Source organism: Elgaria multicarinata, chromosome 2, assembly GCF_023053635.1.
Source record: "Elgaria multicarinata webbii isolate HBS135686 ecotype San Diego chromosome 2, rElgMul1.1.pri, whole genome shotgun sequence".
In the NCBI taxonomy this organism is placed as follows: Eukaryota; Metazoa; Chordata; class Lepidosauria; order Squamata; family Anguidae; genus Elgaria; species Elgaria multicarinata.
In genome coordinates this window covers 151,207,220-151,230,969 of record NC_086172.1, presented here as the reverse complement: position 1 = coordinate 151,230,969, position 23,750 = coordinate 151,207,220, and the positions used below count along the sequence as shown (strand labels likewise).

At 41.7% G+C, this 23,750-nt stretch overlaps 1 protein-coding gene across 2 annotated transcripts in view; it reads left to right on the top strand.

Moving 5' to 3' along the window:
• The window catches only part of STON2 (stonin 2), a 68,514-nt gene that overhangs the window by 17,634 nt on the left and 27,130 nt on the right, over positions 1-23,750 (top strand). Inside the window, exon 3 of one of the 2 annotated variants that reach the window (XM_063117932.1) lies at positions 13,022-13,120. The exons of the other annotated variant lie outside the window; for it this stretch is intronic. Within the exon in view, the coding sequence (XP_062974002.1) occupies positions 13,022-13,120 (99 nt within the window). The remainder of the gene's footprint in view (positions 1-13,021; positions 13,121-23,750) is intronic. 2 annotated transcript variants of the gene reach the window in all.

Sequence of the window (23,750 nt, the reverse complement as noted above, 5' to 3'; positions counted from 1 at the left end):
TATGCAGATTTAATTGATTGAAGGTTTCTAGTTCTTTGTTTTGTGATATCTTATGGGGCCTTGTGCTAAGGAGATAAGATAAATTGTAGGATGAGCTCTTACTGGAAACTGAAAATGGTTGAGCCAATGGCAGCAGCGAACCTTTGTTTTCGTAGGATTATATCCAATGTTACTCTAACTTAAGGCCTTTTCATTTCAGTGGGTCTACTCTAAGCAAGACTATCACTGGATACAACCCTTAAAGTTATTTGTTTCTCATTCATAATTGCTTGATTTTAACAAATCCATTTATAACACATTGTCATCACATTGAAGCTATTTTCTTCTCATGATATGTAATTTTTTGAGAAGAGCAGTGCTCCTTTCTCATTAGAAGCTTGGAAAACATCTCAGCTGGCATAATAAAAAGTATTTCTCTGGTGACCCCATTGCCCAAGTAAATGTATCACAGTCTGCTATTTTTTCCCAGTTATCAAACAGGACTGCAGGTGAATAAAGACCCTTTAAAAGGCAGAGGGTTCCCTATTTTCTATTCCTACTTCACTCTGTCTCTTAACCGGTGGATGAACTCTGTGGCACAGTTATGAATTTTAAAGAGTGCTTTGAAATTAGCTTCCATTGTGCCTTTGCTGAAAAAGCAGTAGAGCAGCCCTTCTCCCTCGTAATCTCTGTTAACAAGGGTGACTGAGCACATCTTCATTAAACTGTTGGTGTAGCTGTGAGGGGGGATTTATTTGGCCCCAGCCTCCTTTCAGATCATGACCTCGATGAATCAACCATAATGCTTGCAGCCTTTTGTTGGGTTGCTGTGGCTCTGACAGCAATTAGTAGTTCAGCACCCATGTATTTTGGGATAGGAGAGGACCCTGGCAGCATTTTTCTTTTTCTAATGAGGGAGCCTGGCTGTCACATTCCTCAAACTTCATTTGATTGATTGAGCAGCATGTTCGTTCTCCCACCCAAATCCGTGAACGATTAGGAGGATGTGTAATACCTCCCTGTTACTACTTCTGGATCGCCCTGTTCCCCACAACCTCTTTGCACACTTTGATTGCCAAACATGTAGGGTTCTTCCTTTTAAATAAATAAATAAATAAATCTTACTCTTAATGTAGACAAATCCTACAGACAAATGTAGACAAATTTTGTAATATGATGGCTCACCCTGAGATCAAATTTGTTTAGAGAAGAATTCATTTTAGTAGCAAGTCATGCTCTCCCAAATAGTTAAGAAAGTAAAACTTAAACACCGCAGGGATGCAGTTTAAGGGAGGAGCCCATGGAGATTTCCAAGGGCAGCAAAATTTTCAGTCTGTTCATGTAGATGGGATATAGGGCTAAATTTAATTTTGTATAAGCAGACTTACCCCCTTGCTGCTTTAGATGGTCCACCAATCTTCCAGAGCAGGATTAGGGGACTGCAGGGGAGAAGGGAAATCCATTCTGCTAGTAGTTTCTATTCCATCGGTGCATGGCTCGTCTCAGATGCAACCTATAAATATATTGCTTGTATTGGTGTGTCGTCATCCTCCGCTCCATTTTGTTAGATGTTTTGGGCTTCCTTTGGGAAGGAAAAGCAAGATATAAATAAGAAATGAAATGAAAATGAAATATGTTCAAGACTAATTAGGGAAAAAATAATTGAAAATATTAATGGTGTTAGTTGTTGCTGTTTTCAACAAAGCCTTATCATAATCATAGCACTGTTATCAATGCATGCCAAAGCGTCATGAGGATTTCTGCCTTCAGCATGCCTAGTATGTTGATCCATGTAATCCATTATAGCAAGTATTGTTCGGGTACAAAACCTGTGATGGAGTCAGAAATAGGTCAGGTGGCCTGAAACACAAGGGAAAGGACAAGATACCCATCCTTCCTACCTGGCACTTCTGCACAGTTGACCACAACATGAATCTGATCTTCTTTCTTGTACATTCTGAATTGCAGTGCCATCATATGGTCACAAGGTGGTGCTACCCAATATCCAGCTCATATATTCCTCAAAAATCACATGTCGCTGCCCTCTACAGTTGCCGGCCCATCTAGGTAAGACTGGCTTGCTAATCAATTCTTTACAGTCTATTATTTGACCACAATCAAATATTGGCTGCATTCAAATATTTGTCCATGGCTTCATAAAACATGGTTTTTGAAACCATGGCGGCACGTTCCTCACTCCCTTTCCCCCGTCCTCTTGGCATGCTGGCTCCAGCACGGAGATATTGGCGTAATATCTGACCTCTGGCTTAATGCCAGTTAACAAATCAGGATAATAAGCCAGGGTCTGATCCTAGGAAAGAGATTCCACAACATTTGTAGGCAGTCTGATCCATGCTCTTGTTCCCAGCCTATAGCTTCTTTTCCTCCTTTAGTTTAAATCCATTGCTTCTTAAGCTGTCAGTGGTGATTGAGTTAAACTATTATTTCTTATTTTTCTTTCTTGTCATCCTCTAAAATATTTGAAGAAGAAGACTGAAAGAATCTTACCAGTTTGAATGACTAGGGCAGCTGTGGCAAACCTATTTGCAAAGTGTGCAAAAGGTAACAGGCCAAGCAGACGTGACTTTAAATATGTATCTAGCAGCTATGTCTTTCATCATCATCATCATCATCATCATCATCATCATCATCATTATCATCATCAAAGTAATCTGAATTGGAACCTAGCATGGGGAGATAAGGGGACTTAAGATCTGGATTAGCCCTCCTGTGCCTATTCTAGAGTAAAACTTTAAAAAGTCATAGCTGTTAGACACAAATTTAAAGTCATGTCTCCTTCGATCCTAAAAAGTGAAGGCACACTAATGGGCACTGACACTACATATACAGGCTTCCATGTTCTACTGTGCTGGCGGAGAGCAAGTGGGAGTGCAGGCTTGACTTGGAGCTCTTCTGCATGAAGGATTTATTGTGTATTCATCATCATTCCCAACTCATGTTTGTTTACAGTTCTTTAGATGTTGTGACCCTCCAGTTTCACTTCTGTTCCACTATGCTACAGTGCTACCTAGAGGTTATGGAGTGGAAAAACAGGAAAGGAAGCACTCTTCATGTAATTCTCAGATCTTAATTCAGGGATGAAACCAAAAGTAGATTCATGGTGTCTTTATACAAATCTGTGGTGTGACCTAGGGTGACCATATGAAAAGGACAGGGCTTCTGTATCTTGTAACAGTTGTATTGAAAAGGAAATTTCAGCAGGTGTCATTTGTATTTATGGAGAACCTGATGAAATTTTCTCTTCATCACCACAGTTAAAGCTGCAGGTGCCCAGCTCTTTTTAAAATCTGGTCACTCTAGTATAGCTCCTGCAGCTTTAACTGTGGTGATGAAGAGGGAATTTCACCAGGTTCTCCAAATATACAAATGCCACCTGCTGAAGTTCCCTTTTCTATGCAACTGTTAAAGATACAGGAACCCTGTCCTCCTTTACATATGGTCACCCTAGTGTGACCACACTTAGAATGCACAACCACTTGTGCACTGCGATTCTGCAAACATAACTTTAGTTTGATTCTCCTGTTGCATGTAGTTCAGAACCTAGTTTCCACTAGAGCAATGTCATTTAGATACTGCCCGAAGCTTTAACATGCTCTTCCTGCCTCCTTGGTTTTTCTGCCTCAGCAGCTGGAGTCTTCAAGCCTAGTATTGCTTCCTCAAATGTCTCTCTGGGGATAAGAGGCTGGGTAGCACTGCATTAGGAGGGCAGAAAGAATACTAAATGGCTCCATCCTGTTTGGCAAGATTATGGAGGCTTCATTTGCATCTTAACCATTATAGAATTCACCTGAATGTTGTTCTCATATGGAACTTTCAAAGGGTGATCCAATTCTAATTTGGCCTGAGAACAATATGAATAGGACAATGCTCCTGGGTTGTTGTTGTTGTTTTGCCTTTCCTTCAGGAACATGGCTTCCATCATGGAAGTGGATTACCTGTTTTGCCAGAACTCATGTAACATGAATTAAAACATCACAAATGCATTTACATCACCTTGACATCTTTTTCCCTGATGACATCAATTGACTACTTGCAACTGAATTGTCTGAGGTGTGTCTGTTAAAGGTGATATTCAGCAGCGCATGGGCAGACTTCTGTTTGCACAATGGGACTGTCTCCTTCTCCCCTTCGTTGTGTAGCCCAACGAAGGCTCCCCCAACGCGCAAGCAAATTTTGAGGGTGTACAGAAGACTGCAGATGTCCTCTGCAGCCTTCTGTGCACCCTCAAAATTTGCTCCCTCCCTGTTCTGCTGACTGAAGCCATTCCTTTAGCGGGAGAGTCTATAAAACCCTAAACATGTTGTATTTGAAGTAATACAAAGTGATAACAGAAACTTTTGTCTGCAGCGGCTGTTCTACAGTGACACTGTTCAACCAGCCCGCTGAGCTACAGTGGTTAAGCATTTTGAGCTAAACATTATGGTTTAGTGTGTCATGTGAAAAATTACTTAGGGTTAGGGTGACCATATGAAAAGGAGGACAGGGCTCCTGTATCTTTAACAGTTGCCTAGAAAGGGGAATTTCAGCAGGTGTTATTTGTATATATGGAGAACCTGGTGACATTTCCTCTTTATCACAACAGTTAAAGCTGCAGGAGCTATACTAGAGTGACCAGATTTAAAAGAGGGCAGGGCACCTGCAGCTTTAATTGCTGTGATGAAGAGGAAATTTCCCCAGGTTCCCCATATATACAAATGACACCTGCTGAAATCCCCTTTTCAGTACAACTGTTAAAGATACAGGAGCCCTGTCCTCCTTTTCATATGGTCACCCTACTTAGGGTGTTTTGTGAACCATTCCTAACCATGGTGGCTACACAATCACAGTTTAAACATGCTCACTAACTATTTGCTGCAAAAGGTTAGCAGCTTAACCATGGCTCAGCATGTTATCTGAACAGGCCGATTGGCTGTTTGCCACATGCATCTCATTAGTTGATGTTGTACTCACCTGCTCATTAAGAATATTCTGCTTGAGGCGTATGGCCGGGTTTTCAAGTGATTACACATGGAATGGAGATTTGAACTCTCCCCTTTTCTCCAAGGCATTAGCCCTATAGATGGTGTGTCTCTGACAAAGCAACTCGCGAAAACAGGATTTTTAAACTGGTACCTGTTAAAAAGGTCCATAAACACTGAAGAGACTATTTTGTGTCTTTGCACTGTAGATTCCTATTGTAACTACATTATATTGTATAGTTTATTGAAGTATTGAAGAGACCTATCCACCTCTCAATACTGTTGATTATTATTACAATTGTACAACATTGCAGTTGTTTATAACTTTTATGCTATCTGCTAAAGATTGTTTTTGTTACAATATTGTTGAATTTTTGTTCTTGTTATAAAACTCTCGGTTTGTTATATCTGTTCACCCTGTCTTTGACTTTAATATTCATACTATAGTAGTTGTGTGCCTTGTGCTCTATTTTGGTTGTATCTTATACTCACTGAGTGAACATATGAAGCTGCCTTATACCAGAAATGGACTACTAATCTAATACTGCAGTGTTGTTGCTCTGACTAGCAGTTGATGTCCAGTGTTTCAGCTCAGCTGCCTGAGTTCTTGGGGGTTGAATCTGGGACCTCCATGTAAAGCAAATGAGCTTTGGCCTTATCCTTAATAGCAGTGCCGGCTCCAGCTCTTTGAGGACACTTGGGCAAGACATTTTCAGTGGCCCCTGTCCCGCATTGAGTCGGCTTTCTTGCTGCCATTGTCACCAGCTGTTATTGCTCCTCCTCCTCTTTCTCATCATTGCTATTACATGTTTGCTTGACAGCCAGTGAGCAAGTATGCAGTGGCATTTCCTGCTCCTTCTTATCACCACCACAGTGTGAAACCGGTGAACAGGCATGCTTCAATGGTGAAGCAGAAGAGTAAGCCTTGGGTCTCTTGTCAGCTGGCCCCTGCTGGGGTGTGGGTCTTGGCAGGTGCCCTACTATCAACCCAACCCAAGACATTTTGCTACCTGGAGGTAAAGGATAAAATGGCGCCCCGTCCCATTCCATGTATGAAAGCTGACCGGACTGGCGGATGAATCTGTCTCCAACACTAATGATAGGACAACGTTCTTCACTGTGCTACATTATTATTATTATTATAATGCCCAATTCAAGGTGCTGGTTTTGACCTATAAAGCCTTACATGGCTTGGGACCACAATACCTGACGGAATGCCTCTCCCGACGTGAATATACCCAGTCACTACATTCAACATCTAAGGTCCTCCTCTGGGTGCCTACTCCGAGAGATGCTCGGAGTGTGGCAACGAGGGATAGGGCCTTTTCAGTGGTGGCCCCCAGACTATGGAATGATCTCCCTGACGAGGCTCGCCTGGCACCAACGCTGCTATCTTTCCAGCACCAGGTTAAGACTTTCCTCTTTGTCCAGGCATATGGCAGCACATCTTAATCACCCACATGTTTTGCATTTTAACAGTTTTTAATGCTTTATGTGTATATGTTCTGTGTTTTAGAATTTTAAATTTTGTATACTTGTTTTTATCTTAATTTTAGAATTTCTGTAAACCGCCCAGAGAGCCCTAGCTATGGGGGCGGTATATAAGTGTAATAAATAAATAATAAATTATTATTATTATTATTGTTTATATACCACCCCATAGCCAAAGCTCTCTGGGTGGTTTACAAAGATGAAGGCAGCAGACTAAATTACAGTGCTCAGAGTGGGCTGCTAGGAACTCTGTTCTCTCCTTGAACACCTTGCTGCTGCCCAATGTCTGCTGCCTGAGGTGACTGCCTCACCCTGCGTAATGGTAGGGCTGGCCCAGCCAACCATGCCTATCTTTGACACCAGCTTACAGCCAAGATGTGTTCTCTTTTAGCAAAGGTTTGAGACTGAAATGCAGACTTAGGGAGAGTTAGCCAATGTCTCTTCTAATAGATTCGTTTCTTAGTCTAGAGGCACACTGTGGATTTTATATTCTGATTTTAATTGGAATTGTCTCCTGGGGAAAGGGGTGACTGGCATTGATGGCATTGTTGTAAACAAAGCTGCTTTAAGATGTTCCTCCAAATGATTAGTGGTCTGTCTGTGTTGTTTTAGCTGAAAGTAATTGTGTTCCTTCTGTAAATACCATTATCAAAATGTCACCTGCCACTGACATATTCACTGCTGGAATGTAGGACAGGCAGATGGGCTAAACAGGATTTACTATCAGTTCATATGTCCAGGAAACAATTTTAATTCTAATGTTACCTCAGATGGCTGCAACTTTTTTAAAAGAGGTTTTAAAACTTTTAAAACTGCTATGCTACTTCATAAAAAGCTTACTTTCAGAGTTATTTGTGGCAATGGAATTTGAGGAAACCTCTGAGCATATGCAGACTCCGTTTCTCTCAGTGCAGAGTAACCATTGCCTGTCATGTCTGACATTAAAGCACAGGTTTTCCATGTTGAAAAAGAATATAACTTCTAGGCAGTCTTTAAATACTACTAACCAGTGCCTCCCTAACCTCTCTTCCTAACCTCCAGGCATTGTTCTCCCCCCAAAAAAAATATTACTCAGGCTCCAGGGATTTGTTGTTGATGATGATGATGATAGAGATGATAGTGATTATTATTATTATGCTGCCCATTTCCTTCTTCAACTCTCTCTCTCTCTCTTTGGGTGTGCCTTATTTGATTTGAAGGCAACCTGCTGCACACTCTTCCCCCCTCCCCCCGCTTTTGCCCTACCCACATCAAATGAGCAGGGCGGACTGACAGGCGGGCAAACAGCCACGGGTCCTGCTCAAGCATGCATAATGCATACCTCCCCACACCACTCCCACACACAGCCTCGGCGACGCAAAAGGGAGCCCTGCTTTGGCAGTCCTTCTAAAGGAACTTGCTGATCGGAGTGACGCGCAGCACCTTCTCCTGAAGTAAGTACCACAAGGTTGCCTGACTTGCTTTCATTTCAACTGCCAGGGGTGGGGGGCTGGCAAGATTTAGGAGCAAGATGGGAAGACAGGCAAAACCAGAAGCAGATGTTGGGGGGACACGGACACACACAAACTAGCCTGAGAAATGTGTTGCCCCGGTGCCTGCAATATACTTGGAACTGTAGTGCTGAAAGTCTGAAATTGAATTTGTAACCTGAGAGCGCTGAGGTGAGGCAAGGACTGTTTGCTTTCAACTGGAGATTTGAGATGAGAGCCTTAAATGATCAGATAGAGCTGGCCTTTGCAGGCACACAACACCCTCGCTTACAAAACGACTCCCTTTTGATCCAGCTTTTGTGAAAGTTGTCTTGTAAATGCAGCAACATGGAGAGTGAACTTAATGTGGTTTTTCTCTCCACTTCACTGCAGAATTCTGATACTTCTAGTATATATCTTGAATTGAAAGGAAGGTTGGAAGAGTCTTGTTGCATACTTTGGGATGGTCTGATGTTTTGGGGGGGTATTTTTTTTTTACCCCTTATCTCATAAACAAGAAACAAAATAAATATGAGCTGAGCTCTTTTGCAGGATTACAAACCTGAAAGACACAAGTATGTGTCTTTTTAATTGTTTCACATTTTTTGTGAAAAAGAAAATAAGTTGAATATCATTTTCACAAATTAAATTAGTGTTGTTGTTGTTTTTACCTTTTGTCATAGCTTATAATCCAAATATAAACATCCACAATTGACTATATCCTTTTTTATTTTTAAAGGGTTGCGTTCTACCTTCTGTCCCATCTTAACATTCACAAATGGCGCATTTTAGACTAAAAGGTGTTTTTGGTGTAACTTATGAAAACATCCTTCCATTAGAAGATAGTGGAGATACTTCCTTGCAGAGAATTTTTTGTATACTTTTAATGTCTACTATTTTTAATTGTTGTAAACCGCTCAGAGAGCTTCGGCTGGGGGGCGGTATATAAATGTAATAAAATAAATAAATAAATAAATTAAGGTTTTTCCAAGTGTGCAATCCTGTGTATGTTTTCCTCAGGGGAAAGACCCTTTGAAATTAGTGGGATGTATTTCTGAGTAATGTGCATAGGATTGGACTGCATAGCTGTTATTATAATTAACTCAAATATCAATGTGTCGGAGAAAGCAAAGGCGTCATTTGAAAACAATTGCAGCAATATTCTAGCCAATGTAGGTTTACATTCAAATCAACTACTACCCCAACCTTGATTTTTAATGAGGACTTTTGAAAAACAACCTATGAAAGCTTTGCTGTGATCTTGTAAGTAGGCGAGTGAATAATTCAGTTTAATCAACTGGCTGCATTGTCAGGAGATGTAAATTCTGACTTTTAACATTTGTTCAACATTCACTGCCTGACTGTGGAGGAATAAATTGGTTAATACATAAATGATCTGAACTTAAGAAGCTAGGAAAGCAAAGGTCCCTTAAGGGAAACCCGTGAGAATCTACACGGGCTTTTAATTTGATATTAGTTTCCCTGTTATTTTTAAACTGGGCTTTGAGCATCAACCTGATAACCATGAAAAGCATGGCAGTTCTGGCAAGGCATTTCTAGACTCTCTGAGGAGTCAGGATTTTAATGCAACAAATACTGTATTTTACTGCATTTTCAAACCAATTTTTATAAGGAAAACAATGGGTTTTTAAACCAAAACCAAAAACAACAACAACCCAATAACAATAAATGTATATATATACCAACCCTTTATTTCTCTATTTGTTTATTTATAACTTCCTCTTTATCAGATTGCTTTCTCTTTGCAAAGCTAATCATGCCACGTGTATAATAAATTGGGTCCCATCCAATTATGCAGGTTCCTTTCATTTTGTCTTTTTAAAAGATCAGAATTTATTTCAGAAGAGTATGCTGTGGCATTGAGTAGTAAATATACTGAGGCATGAGTATTCATAGACAAGAGGTGATTTGGAGATGGTAAAATAAGCTTTTATCTCTGAAAACAAATGCCACATTAAGTGTGTTAGTCATGGGTTGTTTCCAGGCTAGGCTTTTATCCTGCAATTGCCCTTCCTCCAACACAGAATTTTACAGAGGTCCAATCTTCATTGTCTTCTGTTTGTAACCCTCCCATCTTTTGCCACCATTTCCTCCGTCTTTTGGATATTTCTAAAAGTAGACTAAATATCTAGGGAAAGAAATTAAGGAGGAAAAGACCAAATAGTTTTTTGACTGGTAGTGCTAGAAGCCTTCTGCGTGGAAGCACCCTTTACCATTTTCCTCAGCATTTATGTCATATTTTCATTGCTTTTCTTGTTTCTCAATCTTTGGGATTAAAAGTATACTTCTGTTTCAAAATGAATGTATTAAAATCCTTACGTTACTATAAAATTTGATTATTATTTTTCCTACAAAATGGAAATCAAGAGTATTGGGAGAGCACTCTCTTGGCCTTGGATAGTTATTATCGATATATATGTTTGTGGGGAACACAATAATATAATTCACCAAGTCTTGTAAGCATTGGGGAAAAGGGGAAACAGTAATGGAAGTCATTGTTTTAAGGAATTGTATTTGTGGCTGCCACTAGCATACTCCTGCATAGAGAGTCATGGAGTCTTAGGCCTAATCTACACCAAGCAGGATATTGCACTATGAAAGCGGTATATAAAAGGCAGGAGCCACACTACTGCTTTATAGCAGTATTGAAGTGCACTGACAACTGTTGGGGCCCATTGATACCTACCATATACCACTTTCATAGTGCTATATCCTGCTTGATGTGGCTCCTGCCTTTTATATACAGCTTTCATACTGCTTTTGTGGTGCAATGTCCTGCTTGGTGTAGATTAGGCCATAGTGACTCTGGGGAGGAACCGTAGCTCAGTGGTAAGAGCACATGCTTTGCCTGCAGAAGTTTGCAAGTTCAGTCCCTGGCTCTTCCACTTAAAAGGATCAAGTAATGGGGGAGACCTGTGAGATCCTGGAAAGTTGTTGCCAGCCAGGACAGAAGACAATACTGGCCTTGATGAACAAATAGTCTGATAATGCAGCTTCCTGTGTCCCTGATTACAGTATTGCACTCCAACTGACCCTATTTGCTAGGCACTGTTCCTATTTTTAGATACTTTTTCTGTCCCTCCTCTGCCTTTTGGGGAGGTGTAGGAATGAATGCCTCTTGAAAACGTTGTTACAGTGTGCACTAGAGCCGTTCAAGCTTCAGCCCTCATCTTTTGATCTGGAGGGTAAATATCTCAGTGGGGGTGACCTGAATGTAGCCTGAATTTAGTGTGGGTAAGAACATAAGAAGTGCCATACTGGGTCAGACCAAGGGTCCATCTAATCCGGCACTCTGTTCACACAGTGACCAACTAACTGTCGAACAGGGACCCACAAGCAGGACACGGTGCATATCCATGAACACACAATGCCAGTGTACTGTGACCTACCCTCCCGCCCATAACCACCTCTCCAGTTAGTAAATGTTACTGAATATATTGGGTAGGGGTCCACGGTTTCCGTTGCTACGCTCACCACCCTCTCCTGGTGACCATGACAAGCCCCAGCAGTCTTCCCAAGCTTCATTCTTCGGAATCAATCACCTCTGACTTCATGAGATGTTTTTGAGGCACTCTGGGCACTGCTGAAGCTCAGTGTGACATCAGAGATGAGACCCTGCCCCTCTCCTTTAGGGACAGTGCCTGGAGTTAACACACACACCCCTTACAGGAGTGCATAACCACAAAATTGCTCCTAATATATAAAATCCTAACGTGACTCACTGCTTTCTCTCAAGAAGGCCAATACATATGGCTCTGCCTACCTGTTGTGAGTAAATAGGTGGGTATCCCAAAGATGCATTTTAATTGTTACATTTCTAACTCACCCCTCTTTCTCCAAGGAGCTCAAGAGTATATACTTGGTTTCTTCTCCCATTTTATTTACACATCAACCCTGTGAGGTAACTTAAGCTAACAGTAAATGATTGGCCCAAGGTCTCCCAATGGGCTTCACAGAAGAATGGGTGGGGGTGGTGTTTGATCCTGGGTCTCCCAGATCCTAATCTAGCACTTTAAACACGACACAACACTGCTCTTTCCATTACACTTTGACCACTATTCCACATTATGATTTAAATCATGGGTGTGATTCATAGCAACACTTCTATGACTGAAATTGATAAGCAGCTTGAAGACATGGTACTTATGACAGCAATCATTTACACCTAAACCACCACCCCCCCCGCAAACCTACAGAAAACAGTTACACCAATGCATTTAAATTAAGAAGAAAGAGTTTCTCCAAAGTTAACACTTTGTAATAGCTTTTTAGAATATTTGAGAGATTAGTATATATTTATGAATACTGCCTTTTCATGTTGATGGTGAAGGGTTAGGCAGAATGTGTTGGACAGGACGTTCTCAGACGTTATCTGTATCTTCCCTGCTCCACGTCCCCACCATGACAATCATTATCATGTTAAAAAAAAAAAAACTCCAAGCTCTTGTGGTTTTCTGAGGACAATACTCTCTTGTTTATGCACTTTCTAATTCCAGCTTTAATTTGGATCCTCATTTCTCATCCTCTGACATTGATGAATAATTCTCAAGACAGGCTTGGCCTTCTGATTTTGAGAGAGAGAGAAATATTAACACAGAGGGAGAGCATACGAGAATGCCAGTAACTATATTGTCAAAACTTTCAAATGTGAAGGTTTGCAGGTTTATTAATTGTGTGTAGTTTTAGGTTAGTTGATTGATTTTGAAGATATTTTAAAACTGCCGATGAATAAAGCTACTTAAGACAAATGCACTGTTAATCACACTTATATTTAGAGAAAATTGTAACTGTTTGTTTTCCCATAATGGGGAAAGGATTCATGGGTGGGGGGGGTGGCAACGTGGCCCTGCCAGGATTAGAACACTTGGGTGCTCAGGTGGCTACTAGGATTTGGGGGGGGGGATGCATGGTAGGCATTTTTGCAAGATTTCCAGAAGTGGATGTAATCAAAAAAATTCACAATAACAAGGAGGAAACGGGGAAATACTGGGTATTTGCTGTGAGTACAGATTCTTATAATTGAAGGCTGGAATGAGTATAGGAGGAAGGGAATTGATTAAGCCAAGGAGTGTTGTTTAGCAGGTCTTTGGAACATAGTAAAAGACTGGCTGGTTGAGGAGGAGAACCCGAGTGATGCAGAATCGGCTATCCTCAAATTTGAGGCCAAGGACAATGGACCAGGTAGGATGGTGACAGGATTGCCCAAGACATTTTGCTGCCTGTTGCAAAGATGGCACCCGCTCCCATTCCATTTTCAAAAGCTGAATGGAATAGCAGTTGAACCTGTCTTCAACACTAATGTTGGGACAGTGTTCTCCACTGAACTTGAAGGCAGCAAGCTAACTTAGGGGGTGCAGAGTAGGTTGCAAGGCACATAGTTCTCTCATTGATCACCTTGCTGCCACCTCCCAGCATCTGCTGCCTGAGGCAACTGCCTCACCCTGCCTAATGATAGGGCCTGTCCTGGATGCTGAAGCTCCATGAGTCATCAGGTAGTATGGCTATATCTCCAACTACAAGGAGGGCTTTCTCCGCTGTGGCACCCCGGTTGTGGAATGAGCTCCCCAGAGAGGTCCGCCTGGCGCCTACACTGTACTCCTTTCGTCGCCAGCTGAAGACCTTTTTATTCACTCAGTATTTTAACACTTAATTTTAACTTAAATTTAAATTATACTGTTTTAACTCTGTATTTTAACCTTATATCAATTTTGCTGCGTGGTTTTATCCTGGTTGTGCTTTTTATATTGTATTTTGTATTTGTATTTTTAACTTGTTGGTTGTTTTATGATGATTTTAATTTTTGTGAACCGCCCAGAGAGCCTCGGCTATTGGGCGGTATAAAAATGTAATAAATAAATAAATAAATAAATAAATACATGCCTAGTCTAATGCTTGTGGAGAACCTTGTACCTATCGTTCTTTACACATAGCCCCAATCCATCAGTCAATCAATCAATGTCCAATACATTCACTGACTATGAAGCACCATTGTAAGAACAACAGACTTTGACGGTCAGTTCACATGACCATGGTTTGGTAATACTGCCAATTATGGTCTGAAATGGAAATTACAGGTTGGCAACTTCAAAAATGAGGGCTGAGCGAAAGATGACATTGACCTGTGTTACATATGTTGGAAGGTTTACAAGACCTTGTCAAAAACTCAGCTGATGTTGGCTTCACAATATCACCGTCATGTCAAAATAAGTATGAGAACTAATGCTTACAGTGGCTCTCATGCAGTTGAACTCATGTTTCAATGACTCAGCGACATGGGTGGGTACTGCTTCTGTAGGACCCAGCCACAGAATTGGCACTCCACCAGGTGGTCAGATCATTTACACATTGTGGGAACTGCTCACAGAAAAGCAACTGGGAGAATATGTAAAGGGCCTCTGTGGGGACTCAGGAGTAAATGAATTGAGCATAGATTAGGATGGGGCAGCTGTATGAGGTATAAAAGGAGTGTGTGTATGTGCATACGTGCTATATAAATCCAGAATAATTTAACGTAGCTCATCTAGTCCTGTTACTATATTCAAGTGATGCACTTGTTCTTTATTTTTCCACCATAATATGCAATGTGTACCTGAAATCCACAAACTTGCAGGAAAATCTCTGTAATTCAAAATGGCTCCTGTACTGACTACCTGTTTGGGGGGGGGGGGGGAAACTTAGCCTCTTTTCCTCTTTTCACACACTCGCAAGCAAACTGTGGGTCCTTTCTAAAATATGAACACTCAACTCCAGAGGCCTTAGAAGTGGGAAAGATCTTATTTAATCCCTATTCCCTTGTCTCTTTTACAACCATTTCATAGCCTACGGGGTCCGTTTGTGACCAGACACATAAAGATTGAAATTCTCAGGAATGCTGATCTAGCAGCTTTTCTGTTCTGACTTGAAGTCCTGGAACTCTTACAACAAAGACTAGCCCAGGCTTCCAGACTTTTGGAATCCGCAAACTATTTAAGAGCAAATTGAACCAAAAAAAGAAGAAGATGAAGCAGAGAATAGCTTTGATTTCAAAATCATTTCATTCTGTTATCTAGCGCATAGTGACATTAAGAAATGGCACATTCCAGACCAAAAAAAAATGTTCTCAGCATTAATTGTAAGACAGTAAATATTGGCCTGCCTGGTTTAGAGTTTAGGCGGTAGTCCTAAACAGACATATTTCTCATTAAGCGTACATAAGATCAGGCTGTTTATTCCATTGGAAATAATGGTATGACACGTAAGTCCAGTGCAAATTAACACAACTTGATTTTTAAATCCTGGTTAGTACATCGGGAGGGCTGCCCAGGCTTATCTGCTACCCACACCCTTTACTCCCTCCTCTCTCCTTGCATGTAAATCCCCCTTCTTTTACTTTACTTTCAGGGCTAGCCATAGATAGTGTTATCAGCTGTATCAACATTTTCACTAAACATGGTTAGCCCAAAACATAGTTTGCAAACCCACTTCTAACCAATGGTTAGCTGTAACCATTAAAAGAAGTGGGAATATACGTGTAAGGGGAAGGGATACATAAGCCCAGGAAGCACTCCCAGTCACCTAAGGAGAGGAGGTAATGCAGGTGAAAGAGCTCTTGATGGTGTTGTTGGGTCCTGTGACAGTGTTGCCTGTATAGATGTGGGGGCAGAGTTGGCACTTGGGTCTATTGCATGGTCTGGTCCCTCTGTCTGTGTCTCTGTCCTGTGTACTGTTGCTGGTTAGCATCCGCTTCAGGTTGGGAGGTTGTCTGTAAGCCAGGACTGGCCTGCCTCCCAAGGCTTGTGAGAGAGAAGTGTTTGTGCTGATGATGGGTTGGAGTTCACTGACGATCCATTGCAGTGGTTTCAATTGGGGGCTGTAGGTGACAACCAGAGGTGTACTTCTTTTGGTCTGTCGTCTTTCCTGGGTATCCGTATGGCCCTGTCAATCTGTCTCTAAGTTTAAGGTACTACTAGCGTTGTTGATAATCTGTCCAGTCATGAAAGAGAAATAATGTGTTTGGCTTGGGGGTGGGGGTGTTGTCTGACAGCATTTGTGTAGTTGGAAAATTTGCTTTAAAAAAAACCCTGCAGGGAGGGGGCTGTTGCACTCATGTACATTGATGGTGCTATATAAATAAATAATAATAATAATAAATGCCCTACTTGAGGGTTTCCCACAAGCATCTGGTTGGCCACTGAGAGCAGAATGCTGAAATAGATGGGCCCCTGGTCTCATCCAGCATGGCTCTTACCTTATGTTCTTATCTACCTCTCTGACTTCTGCGTGAATGTGAATATTTTGACTTGACAAAAAACTGGTTTCAAAGGACATTGTGATTCCAATTTCCAACCAGCTTGCTTAAATCTTGACCTGGGTGTATTAATGCTTTTGCCTATGTCCTCACTCACAAGGCCTTACTCTTACCTGGTTAACATTGGCACGCTGTTTTAGCACAGAACAGCTGCTTTTGGTTGCTATTTCCCAACCTGTGCGTTAGAGCACCCAAGTTTCCAGGCCATATGGAATATCAAAATGCACTTCTAAGAGGTGTGTTCGTAGGATTGGTTCATGCTGCCTTTTCGCTATGTGGTTGATACCCTGCTCATTTTGAATTCCCAGGAATTGTTCTGTGTGCCTTTATGCTCCACCCACTAGATGACAAGGCAGGGAAAGCTACAGGGACCTGCCGGCTTACTGTCCCGTGTACTTTTGGGGAGAAAAATACGCAGAGGAATGGAGCTTCCCCATTCACCCTGGCCTTCTCAGCAGTTCCAGCCCTCTTTTGAAATCTTGCTGCCACTGCTGAAGAAGGCAACTTGAGATGGGGCAGGAGCTCATCCTTCTGCAAGAATTATCTCATTAGTTGCTTATTGTTAACATTGAAGCAGATTGTGTTTTAATATAATCTTGCACTAAGGGAACACCAGGGTGCTATGGGAATTTGACACATTTCTAACTTTGATTCTAATGGTTCATGATGTGCCCCCAAATTTAACGGATTCATCCTCTGTATCTGGTGATGTGTATGCTGCTTTCTTCCCCCCCCCATCTTTTAACTCCCTCTCTTCCTCTTGCTCCTGTGCAGCAGTTCATCAAAGAGTTAAAAGCAAGGCACTGCTTCATTAAGAGACACTCACTATGGGCTGGACAGGGATATGGAATTGATGGGATCATAGAACAAGCAGCAAATTCTGCCATTGAATCCTGTTTGCCCTGCTGCTATAGCAACAGGTTGAGAATGTTCCCCCACCCCCCGGCCTCCACCGCCTCCTCTGGAGTTGTTCAGAAGAGCTTGAAGAGCCTTGCAGATGGCTGTGTTGTCTGCAGTATAATTGTTTTTCAATTAAGCATCTTCGTCCTGGAGATAAAGGATGCTAATGCAAAACAGAGCCTTCAAACAGAAGGGAGAAATGCCAAGTGAGGGGTGTCTGATGGAGGAACACCCCTAATGTATTCGGTAACCGTAGGGGAGTGTCTCCTCACTCAAAAAGACTGGGCTAAATACAAGATTTGTCTAGAGTGATCTAGCACTGCTTGTGCATGGCCCACATTCCCCCTATCTTTGGGAACCTGTGACACTTGGGATTCAAAAATATTGTGTTTTATTTGTAGTTACTGAAATCTTTTCAGCCCAGATGCCAATGCTCCAAAGAAGAGCACAGGACACACATATATCCACAGAGTGATGCCTGTAGCAAGAGAACTTTTCATTCACTGACCTTCATCTCTGGACTAAAGGGGATCTTTTTGCTTTAGTTTTGACAGATATTCCCACCAAACAAATAAAAAACCTTCACAATAAAGCCTCAGCTGCTGACATGACTACTCATAATTGCAGGAAATTAACAGAAGCCAATATTGGCCTGTTATCTTTCAACTGTCGCTTGGACTTTGTTGGTTCCCCTCACCTAACCATTGGGAGAGGTTATCCGGAGTTGTGGGGTGCGGTGCCACCAGTACGCTGATGACACCCAACTCTACTACTCCTTTCCACCCAATTCCAAGGAAGCGGTTTCTGTGCTAAACCGGTGTTTGTTGGCAGTAATGGATTGGATGAGGGCAAACAAATTGAAGCTTAATCCAGATAAGACAGAGGTGCTCCTGGTCAGTCGAAAGGCAGATCATGGAATAGGGATTCAGCTTGTGTCGGATGGGGTTACACTCCCCCTGAAGACGCTGGTCCGCAGCTTGGGTGTACTTCTGGGATTCAGCCCTGAGCTTGTATGCCCAGGTTTCGGCGGTGGCCAGGAGTTCATTTGCACAGTTAAAGCTAGTGTGCCAGCTGCGCCCATTCCTAGAGATGTCGGACCTGGCCACAGTGACAGATGCCTTAGTTACATCCCGATTGGATTACTGTAACGCGCTCTACATGGGGCTGCCTTTGAAGAGTGTTCGGAAACTCCAGCTGGTTCAAAGAGCTGCAGCCAGATTGTTGACCGGGCTGGTTACAGGGAGCACACAACTCCCCTGTTAAAACAGCTCCACTGGCTTCCAGTCTGTTTCAAGGCACAATTCAAAGTGCTGGTTATGACCTATAAAGCCCTATATGGTTCGGGTCCAGGTTATTTGAAAGAACGTATTCTCCCTTATGAGCCTGCCCGTGCTTTGAGATCTTCTGGAGAAGCCCTTCTTTCAGTCCCACCTTCTTCACATTCACGCTTGGTGGGAACATGGGAGAAGGCCTTCTCGGTGGCTGCTCCGGTGCTCTGGAACTCTCTTCCCGGGGAAGCTAGGCTGGCTCCCTCCTAAATGGGCTTTCGGAAGTAGGCTAAAACTTTTTTGTTCCAGCAGGCCTTTGGAGAATAATCTGGCCCTCCATCTATGTTATTGTCTTATAATTTTGTTGTGTATTTTAAATGTTTATGGTTTTGTTCCCCCCACCCTGTATATTTTAAACTTTGTAAGGCTGCCTTGAGGCCAAGCATTGGGCAAAAGGCGGGATACTACTACTACTACTACTACTAATAATAATAATAATAATAATAATAATAATAGCAACAACTCAAGGAGCAACAGGTCCCCAGTGCCTAAAGGAAATGATAGGTTGTTTGTGGTGTGAAATGGGGAAGGAAGCATGGATTTCCTGTCCATTTCTTACCATGCATTTCCAAGATAATTATCAGAACTTGATGTCATACCATGAATTGCTCATTGTGTTGACTATAACGATAGAGTTTATAATGTAGTGACACTCCTTTAGTAATAAGGAGTTGGTAATCATGTGGTTTTCTTGCAGGTCAGTTTTTGTTCTGAAATTGTAGGCTTCTTAGCTACCTTTCTTTTTAGTAAATGCTCTCTCCATCCTATGCATTCATGTGACCTATAGGAGAAAATGAATCTGAAATATTGTGAGAGAGGAAATGGTGGCCTCTTGACGAATTCCGTTTTGTGGCTTTCTGTGATGTGACCCCTGGTAACCCCATGAACTTGGATGGCTCCATGTGCACACAAATGAAGGGGAACCAACAAAGTCCAAGCGACAGCTGAAAGATAACAGGCCAATATTGGCTTCTGTTAATTTCCTGCAATTGTGAGTAGTCATGTCAGCAGATGAGGCTTTATTGTGAAGTTTTTTTATTTGTTTGGTGGGAGTATCTGTCAAAACTAAAGCAAAAAGATCCCCTTTACTCCAGAGATGAAGGTCAGTGAATGAAAAGTTCTCTTGCTACAGGCATCACTCTGTGGATATACTTGTGTACTGTGCTCTTCTTTGGAGCATTGGCATCTGGGCTGAAAAGATTTCAGTAACTACAAATAAAACACAATATTTTTGAATCTCAAGTGTCACAGGTTCCCAAAGATAGGGGGAATGTGGGCCATGCACAAGCAGTGTGGTTCCAGTCTGCATTGCTCCATTGTCATGCCTACTTACAAGCAGGGCTACCACGAGGCACTAGTTCTGGCCTGGGGGTGGTGAAGGAAAAGGAGCAGGGAGCATACAACTCCCCTGTTAAAACACCTTCACTGGTTTCTGGTCTGTTTCTGGGCACAAAGTGTAAGTTATCACCTATAAAGCCCTATATAGCTCGGGTCCAGATTATCTGAAAGACCGTATTCTCCCATATTAGCCTGCCCGTGCTCTGAGATCTTCTGGGGAAGCCTTTCTCTCAGTCCCACCAACATCCCAGTCACGCCTGATGGGTATGTGGGAGAGGGCCTTCTCAGTGGCTGCTCCAAGGCTCTGGAATTCCCTTCCCAGGGAGGCTAGGCTGGCTCCCTCTGTGCTACGCTTTCAGAGGCAGGCAAAAACTTTTTTGTTCCGGCAGGCTTTTGAAACTACTCTGGACCTGTGTTAATGTATTAGATTCCCCCCCCCCTTTTAATCTGTTATTGTTTTTAATTTAATTTTTTAACATGTTTTTAATTTTACTGCAGGTTTAATTCTATTTTACTTTTGTAAATTTATATTTATATGTTTTAATTGTACATGTTTTAATCTTGTAAACCGCCTTGAGTCCCAGTACTGAAGAAAAGGCGGGAAATCATCATCATCATCATCATCCTGCAAATTGTTCCCTGTTGTATCTTGCCAGAGTTGCTTCCAGGTTGTCAGAATAGCTTCAATTTTGCACATGAATAACTCAATCGTTCTTAGACTCCAACCTGGCCTCTGGAGACTGAGGCCTTAGCTAGACCTATGGTTTATCCCGGGATCATCCCGGGGTCATCCCTGCCAGCTCCCGGGATCACCTGTGTGTCATTTACATGAACAGGGATGACCCCGGGACAATCCCAGGATAAACCTTAGGTCTAGCTAAGGCCTGAGACTAGGTAACCTGCTCAGCGCTTGGTCTCTTAGCCCTCTTGCCTCAATCTGTGGGTTGTAGCATTCCTTTAGCTCACCCTACATGTGATATGTGTACACTATATAAGGAATTTGATACTTGGCTTATGGTTGTGCATTTTATTGGTTTTAATGACAAACTGTATTATGATCCACTCTGAAATCACGTTGTGATGAAGGGAAGGTTTTTTTAAAAAAAATAAAGAAGAAAACCATGATATCATTAAGGGATCCTGCAAGTTTTAGTTTCGCTGTCTTTTCTGGATGCCTGGGTGGGGGTTTCTTTCTCTCATAGTCATGGAGCTAAGGCAGTGCGGTTCTTTAGAAATTAGTCTTCTCTCATGTATAATAATAAAGTATGATGTTGTGGAAGTTCCTGGTTTGAAGTGTATTTCCTGGAGAACAGAGCCGAGGGGTGGATTGCAAGTTGAGCAGGTAAACGTACGCCCATATTAACCATGCCCAAGGGATATTGTTATGGTCATAATCCTGGGCTATGGCCAGCCAGGATTGCGAAAATCATAGCTGCTGATTTGACCCAAATATTCAAGTTGTCAATACAGAGATAGTTTGCCATGCCACCCATAATTTTTGTTGTACAACTGCATTCCATGCAGCACTAGCAGTCAGGATGGATGCCCTACCTGGGTGAAAATGGCATTTTCCCATCCAAGGACATATTGCTGTTTTGAATGCTGAGAACAAATGTAGTCAACACTGCAACTGAAGAACTACCGTGTGGAAAGGTGTATGGTTCCAATACAACAAATGAGTAACAGCTGTGCATTTTATAGTGTGCATTTGTATGTATGATTGAGACATTATCTGAAAAAGACCCTCATTTCCAAGTTGAACGTGTTAAATTCTGTGGCTATAGTCTATGGCATAGACTCTATTCTGTCAAGGATGCTGTAACAGAACGTTGAAATATATGCCTTATGCATCTACAAGGGGTGGGCCCTATAGAAGAGTAAGAGAATACATGCTTTGCATACAGAAGGTCCCAGATTCAATCAATCCCTGGCATCTCCATGCTGGGAAGGGTCCGAGACCTTGGAGAGCTACTGACAGTCAATGTGTGTAGACCAGAGTTTGGCAGACTTCAGGCTTGCAGGATCTATTTTGTTTTATATTTGAACTCCTGAGGTCTACCAACTAGAGTAAGATGCAAAAAGGTGGCTCAGGAAGTGGAGTCAATTACCTAATATACCCCATGAACTATATATTGGAATGTAGTCAAATTTTCATGTGAGCTTTCCAGAGATCAAGGATTCTAACACAACACTCTGAAGAAGGACCTGTTCAAAAGCAACCAATTAGTATTCCCATTTTACAGATGAGAAAAACTTGATGAGAGAGGAGACACTAACTACAAGGGCACCATACCAGAGATTTTTTCCCCCTTGCAGTTTTCCTTGTGCTTGTTAAAGTATTGGGAGGAGATGCAAACCCTTGGAGACTTATTGCAAAACATCTGGAGATTTACTCCAGATGTATTGAGCTAGATGGACTAGTGATCTGACTCATATAAGGCAGCTTCATATAATCACATTCAGTCTGTCCAGTGTATGATGTAAACCCTGTTTTTCTATTAAAATAATCAAAGTGGCTTAAAACAAAATAATACAAAATGCAATAAAACCAAGTAATACAATCAATTTAAAACATTATTATTTATTTATTTATTTATTTATTTATCTATATAGCACCATCAATGTACATGGTGCTGTACATATTTAAAATATTATTCACAATGAAAAGGAGAAGAATAGAATAAAAAGCAGAGCAAATATCAATCAAACCACAACTTAATGGCCAACTTAAACAACAAATGATTTTATAAGCACGAACTCTGAATATCAGAGATAAGAGCTTTTTTCTGCCGGGCGGAGAAGCTGGGACCGGGGGAGGAAGTTGCTGACTGCCTTCTGAAGCTTGCCGTGCTTACTTCTGAGTAGGCATGCTTCCTATTATAAATTGGTAGCAGTGGAATTTGTGTTGGGAGGGGGAGTCCAGGTTCACCCACCACTGGAATGTGGCTCCTCAAAGATTCTCCCAAGTGGAATCCAACCCACTTTGCTCCCCAACTGCAGGTTCATAGCTATGATGGTAGGAAGTAATTCTTGTACATTTGTTATAAATTTTGTAGCATCCGTAACAGACCTAGCACTGTTGTGAAAACTTTCTAGAGTATAGAAGTAGATGGTCTATGAGCAAGATCAGTTTCCCATTGGGGTGGTGGGGAAGTCTCAGAAGGTCAGTGGCAACAAATTGCTTTCTCAAATATGTTTGTTAAAATTGCCAGAAGCATCAAGGTTTTAACTATGCTTCAGCTGTCTCTGGTAATACTGCTGATGATATATTGTGGTCAGCTGTTTGTTTGTTTTTATCATTTTGTCTGTGACTCAATAAATAAAGGTTGCATAACATGAACTATAACAAGTATTGCTTCTATTCCAATGGGGAGAGAAGCAACCAGGATAATCTTTTTAGATAGAGCCAGTCTGGTTTTGTGGTTAGAGTATTATCCTTGGGTGACATACTCTCATCACTCCATCTGGTGATGATGTAAATGGGATGCAAACAAAAAAACTTGACTTGGACAGAAATTGGTCATATGACAGCTGTTGAAATGAGAGTTTCAGCCTGGGAGACAAAACAACTAAGATCGTTGTCCCCCACAACTGCATTTGTGGAACATTTCCTGAATCTCTCTTTTGCATGCCTTCTTCGCTTTGTGGGCCCCATCAAACCCGAAGTAATTTCTTTGCCATTTGCAAAGATGATATTTGTAAACACCACTGCTCTCATTACCCTCTAAATAATATGAAATAGTAGGTTCTATTTGTCCTGCTTTGGTTTGTTATAGGATACAGTACAATCTTCTTTTCATGAGCAATACAAGCAAATAAAACTAAAACTAAATTATCTCTTTTTGTGAGCAAAATTCCCACGGTAATAGCTTTGCAGTTCATTTCTCCAAGGAAGAGTGGAGTGAGCTATAAACTATATACTGGTCTATTCTGCCTGTCATTTTGAGATTGCTGTTTA